Below are 5,343 nucleotides of genomic sequence, written 5' to 3'. Positions count from 1 at the left end.
TCCAGCCGTTTAACGGGGTCAATCCCCTCGGGACACAAGGCAGCCCCGCCGTGTCCGGTTTTGGCCCCGGATTAGGGGCATCCTGGGCTTTTTTTTGGAGGGGGAGCTGCTCTCCTTGGGGCCCCTTGGTTGCTGCGACAAAGACAAAAGAGGCCTCGGGTGGAGCTGTCGGGTTTATTATCTGCGAGAAAGGACAAAACCACCTTCATTTTTGTCTCTTTTTTTTTTTGAGTGCAGGTGCTGGGGGAGCGGTGGGGCCGTCCAGCCTGAAGGAAAAGCCTCTTCCTTGTGCCCATCCATCCTCTGTGCCAGGGAATCCCTGCCCTGGGGGGGCATCTGGGGCTGAAGTGCCAGGGGGGACCCCCCAAAGGACCCCCCTTCTGCCTCATGGACGTGGTGCTGAGCAGGCCCAGCCCCATCAGCCAGCCCAGGGAATGGGCTGGGAGGCAGGAAAACGCTGCTCAGAGTGGAGCTGAAAGCATTTTCCCTGCAAAAAATCACATTGAAATTCCTCCCAGGGCCATCTCCACACCCTGCAGCAGCCACTGGCATCGTGGTAGAACCCAGAAGGTGGAAGAGGTTTGGTTCTTTGCCTTGAGTTTGCAGCCGTTGTCTTTGTGGTGTCCACATCTGCCCTGGGATGGGTAGAACCTGGGAGCAGAAGCTGGCTGAGCTTTTTGGGGAAGGTTCCCCCTGGGTCCAAGGGCTGCTGTGATGTTGGAGGTGGGATAGCATGAAGGGGACAACCTGTGGCAGGGCTGAGACCTGAGGGATTCCCAGAAGTAAGGAAAAAAAAAAAATGGTGCTGCTTTTGTTTGTTGTTCGGGGAGAGGTTTGGGAGAGTTTTCCCAAAGGTCATATTTGGTTGTCATGGATTTGAAAAAAGACCCCCAAACCCCACAAATCTTCTCTAAAAAGGGTCACCCTCCTGTGCCCCGGCTGATGTGCTTTTTGTTTTTCCTGTCAAGCAGGGGATGAAATTTGCCCTAGGAAAAAAAGAAGAAGCTGCCCTTGGGAGAAGAAGGATCATGGCTTAGGGCTTGATGAGCCTTCTCATGCTCCAAGGAGCTGCTGTCCCCTAAGCTGCTTTCTCCAAGTCATCCCTGGCAGTGGTGGGAAGTGTCTGCAGCCCCTGGCTGCCCTTCCCTGCTGGCCTGCAGCAGTGGAGAGGAGCTGCAGCAGGGTGAAGGTTTGAATGAGGTGTCTTGCTCCTTCCTGTGCTGGTGAAGCCCACCCAGCCCTGCTCTGACCATCCCCTGGCTCTCCATGCCTGCTGGGTGGTTCTGACGCAAAGTTTCCAGCCGTTTAACGGGGTCAATCCCCTCGGGACACAAGGCAGCCCCGCCGTGTCCGGTTTTGGCCCCGGATTAGGGGCATCCTGGGCTTTTTTTTGGAGGGGGAGCTGCTCTCCTTGGGGCCCCTTGGTTGCTGCGACAAAGACAAAAGAGGCCTCGGGTGGAGCTGTCGGGTTTATTATCTGCGAGAAAGGACAAAACCACCTTCATTTTTGTCTCTTTTTTTTTTGAGTGCAGGTGCTGGGGGAGCGGTGGGGCCGTCCAGCCTGAAGGAAAAGCCTCTTCCTTGTGCCCATCCATCCTCTGTGCCAGGGAATCCCTGCCCTGGGGGGGCATCTGGGGCTGAAGTGCCAGGGGGGACCCCCCAAAGGACCCCCCTTCTGCCTCATGGACGTGGTGCTGAGCAGGCCCAGCCCCATCAGCCAGCCCAGGGAATGGGCTGGGAGGCAGGAAAACGCTGCTCAGAGTGGAGCTGAAAGCATTTTCCCTGCAAAAAATCACATTGAAATTCCTCCCAGGGCCATCTCCACACCCTGCAGCAGCCACTGGCATCGTGGTAGAACCCAGAAGGTGGAAGAGGTTTGGTTCTTTGCCTTGAGTTTGCAGCCGTTGTCTTTGTGGTGTCCACATCTGCCCTGGGATGGGTAGAACCTGGGAGCAGAAGCTGGCTGAGCTTTTTGGGGAAGGTTCCCCCTGGGTCCAAGGGCTGCTGTGATGTTGGAGGTGGGATAGCATGAAGGGGACAACCTGTGGCAGGGCTGAGACCTGAGGGATTCCCAGAAGTAAGGAAAAAAAAAAAATGGTGCTGCTTTTGTTTGTTGTTCGGGGAGAGGTTTGGGAGAGTTTTCCCAAAGGTCATATTTGGTTGTCATGGATTTGAAAAAAGACCCCCAAACCCCACAAATCTTCCCTGAAAAGGGTCACCCTCCTGTTCCCCAGCTGATGTGCTTTTTGTTTTTCCTGTCAAGCAGGGGATGAAATTTGCCCTAGGAAAAAAAGAAGAAGCTGCCCTTGGGAGAAGAAGGATCATGGCTTAGGGCTTGATGAGCCTTCTCATGCTCCAAGGAGCTGCTGTCCCCTAAGCTGCTTTCTCCAAGTCATCCCTGGCAGTGGTGGGAAGTGTCTGCAGCCCCTGGCTGCCCTTCCCTGCTGGCCTGCAGCAGTGGAGAGGAGCTGCAGCAGGGTGAAGGTTTGAATGAGGTGTCTTGCTCCTTCCTGTGCTGGTGAAGCCCACCCAGCCCTGCTCTGACCATCCCCTGGCTCTCCATGCCTGCTGGGTGGGAGCTGTGGTGGGTAGAGGTGGTCACCAGCTTGTGGTGGGGGGGATGGTTGGTGACATGGAAGTAAAGAGATTTAAAACTTCAGAGTCCTCAAGAGCAGCTGGGTGGGTATTGCCCTCCTGTGCCAGATGGGGAAACTGAGGCACCAAGAGGCACCAGCTTGAGGCAGGCCCTGCTGGGAGGTTTTTTCTGCAGCAGTGGAGGGCTCAGCCACAGGGAGAAGTCTGAGAGCAGCCACAGCTCACTGCTTTCAGCACAGCCCAGTTTGCTGCTGGCTGCTAAAAAAAAAACACCCCAAAAAACTAAATGCAGAAGTTTTGTTTGCAGGAGGAAACCAAATGGAAATGAGCTGTGAAAGCACAGAAGCTGCTGAGCCTCATCTCCACGGGCAGTGGGTGCATTTATTGCCTTGTTGGTTTTTTTTTTTACTCTCTCTTGGTGTCCTTTCAATGCTCTAGGCTTTGGTCTTGGGGTCTGGACTCCCCAGTGACGAGGTCAGACTACAGGGAAAGCAGGTTTCTGAGAGTCTTGGCTTGCACTCAGGAGTGTCCCCGTGCCCGGTGGGGACAGCAGCAGGGTGTCAGCTGATTGTACAGCCACCCTTCTCCTTGAAGGGGTTCTTGTCCTCAGGGATTCCTTTCAGCAGCGGGTCCTCTCCCGCCATGGACTCGATGTAGTCCTTGAGCTCCTTGGCTGTCTTGGAGACCTGGCAAGGAAGGAGACACTGGGTGTGGGTGATGGGGTGGAATCCTCCCTGCAGAGCTGTGCTCCTGGGGTTCCTGCCAGCCCCAGAGGTGGGAATCGTGGCCATCAACATCCCACCTGGTGTGGGGTGTTCCCGAGGGCATCCCCGGGGTGCTGTGGGCACCCTGCTGGGCTCTGGGATACAGGGCTAAGCCCCCGGGGGGCATTTGCTTCTGCCTGTGCTTGAGGTTTCATTTCAAGGGGTTGTGGTTCTTTCCTTTTGCAGCAGGATCAGGTGAGATGGGGAAAAACCTCCCCTTGGCATTTTGGGTGGAAAAACTCACCATCTGCCTCTCGTTCTTCACCTCCTTCTTCAGCTGATCCAGCTCCATCTTCAGCAGCTCCTTCTCTGTCATGTCCTGAGCCATTTTGGCCTGAAACCACAGGGAAGCTCCTTGTTTTTAATGTGTAGCTTCTCCTAAAGCACCTCCGGGCTGTTGCTTCTCCCCTAACACCATTGCCAACACCACTGAAGTCTCAGCTACCCCCATGGTCAGAAATAGGCTCAGACTTAAAAAAACCCAACCAAACAAAAACACCCAACCCCCAGCAGGAGGCACCTTTCAAACCCCTTCATGTAACATCTGCTGTGACCAGGTTTTTGTTTGCTTGTTCTCAGCAGGCACAGCGAGGGACCGATGCAGTTTGAGGGCACTGGAGGAGCCTCCAGCCTGGTTTTTAAAGAGGCCTTTGCTGTCACAGACGTGGTTTCCCCAAGACACGAGGTGGACAGTTCAGCTTGGAGAAAATCTGCTGCCTTGGGGCTGGAGGAAAACCTGGTCTGCAAGCAAGACCTTCCTGACTGGTGTCCTGTGCCTGGGGCAGGAGCATCTTTGCAGGTTTTCTAAGGAGCTAAATATATATTTCTATTTTTCTATATTTCTATTTTTATCTTGTGCTTTCCCCCACCCCCAGGTAAGTGTTAACATGGATTCAGGCATCTTCATGGCTGTGAACTCACCTGTTTGCAACCAGAGGCACTCCTGGCTGGGACAGAAGGATTTTGGGGGCCATGGGGGTTGGAAAAGCCCAGCTCTTTTATTTTTGTTTCACAAAAGCCCTTCCAAGGCCTATGTGAGATTCCCACAGAGCTGCTGAGATCTGTTCCCCTGTTACACCTTGGCTTTCAAAGCCTGTTTGCACCTTTGCAACTAAAAAAAGTCCATGTGGTTCAGCTTCAAGGTGCCTTGGCCCTGCTTGGGAAGGTGTCAAACTGGGGTGTCCCAGCCCCTGCTGGTTTTCTGCAGCTGCTCCCAGGGGCTCCTGTCCCCAGGGGCTCCTGTCCCCACCGACACCACAGCTCGTGGCAGAGTCTGAGGAGCCAAAAGCCACAGCTCAGCTGTGCTACCAACCCCAGAAAAGGTGCCATCCCAACCAGGTGGACCCCACGATGCCTTTTGTTCCTGGAGAGAGAGAGAAACCACTCACCTGTGGGGACGAGGGGCTGCCCCTCTCAGTGCTGGGGATGCTCAGAGATCCATCCGAGGGGAGAAGCTGTGGACTGAGCCTTTGCTGTCTTGCTCAGGGCTTGAAGACTCCTCCAGCTCCCTGGGAGGGGAGCAGATGTCTTTGGTCCTTAAGCTGATAATGGAATCAGGAACATAAGCTGGTCAGGTGTTGGGCATTAGCCTCAAACCCCTGGGGTAATCAGGGAGGGTGAGGATGAAGGGTGGGGAGGGGAAATGGGGGTGGGTGACTGGGGCAACTGGGAAAACCCTTGAGGTCCTGGTGTCTGGGTCTTGCCCTGCTTGGGACAGAGGGATTGACCCCGGTGGGAATCAGAGCAGCTTTCATGGAGTTTTGGGTGGGATGGAGAGGGAGCTGGGGCTAAGGGGACCCCCAGGGGCTGGGGCACAGGCTCCTTGGGGGCCAGGAGCAGCTCTGGTGGCTCTTGGTCCTGCAGGGTGTGAGAAGCTGGAGGAAATTCATCATTTCCCTCATCCTTGTGCTGGTGGGGCCGCTGGCTCAGGAAGGACCAAGCCCTGAACGTGGGGTTTGCTCCTTGTGGGGCTGGTGCAGACACC

At 55.2% G+C, this 5,343-nt stretch overlaps 2 protein-coding genes across 2 annotated transcripts in view; one reads left to right on the top strand and one right to left on the bottom strand.

The window, feature by feature from the left end:
* ABI3 (ABI family, member 3) overlaps positions 1–5,343 on the top strand; it is a 27,674-nt gene that overhangs the window by 8,865 nt on the left and 13,466 nt on the right. The window contains exon 2 of the mRNA XM_010000324.1: positions 3,063–3,100. Coding sequence (XP_009998626.1) covers positions 3,063–3,100 — 38 coding nt within the window. The remainder of the gene's footprint in view (positions 1–3,062; positions 3,101–5,343) is intronic.
* Positions 3,156–3,687, bottom strand: GNGT2 (guanine nucleotide binding protein (G protein), gamma transducing activity polypeptide 2). The gene is made up of 2 exons (XM_010000323.1): positions 3,604–3,687; positions 3,156–3,281 (listed from the first exon to the last, which is right to left on the bottom strand). Exons 1-2 carry the CDS (start codon positions 3,685–3,687, stop codon positions 3,156–3,158), a joined length of 210 nt encoding a protein of 69 aa, XP_009998625.1.

This window comes from Chaetura pelagica, unplaced genomic scaffold, assembly GCF_000747805.2.
Source record: "Chaetura pelagica isolate M959 unplaced genomic scaffold, ChaPel_1.0 scaffold1446, whole genome shotgun sequence".
Classification (NCBI taxonomy): domain Eukaryota; kingdom Metazoa; phylum Chordata; class Aves; order Apodiformes; family Apodidae; genus Chaetura; species Chaetura pelagica.
The sequence above is the reverse complement of the archived record's forward strand: the minus strand, read 5'-3'. Positions and strand labels throughout refer to the sequence as shown.

Bases quoted from the DNA above. Each gene is read 5' to 3' on its own strand.
- GNGT2 (XM_010000323.1), bottom strand. From the start codon at position 3,687: ATGGCTCAGGACATGACAGAGAAGGAGCTGCTGAAGATGGAGCTGGAT. The intron at 3,282-3,603 runs GTGAGTTTTTCC...CTTCCTTGCCAG, and splicing joins TGAAGAACGAGAGGCAGATG to GTCTCCAAGACAGCCAAGGA.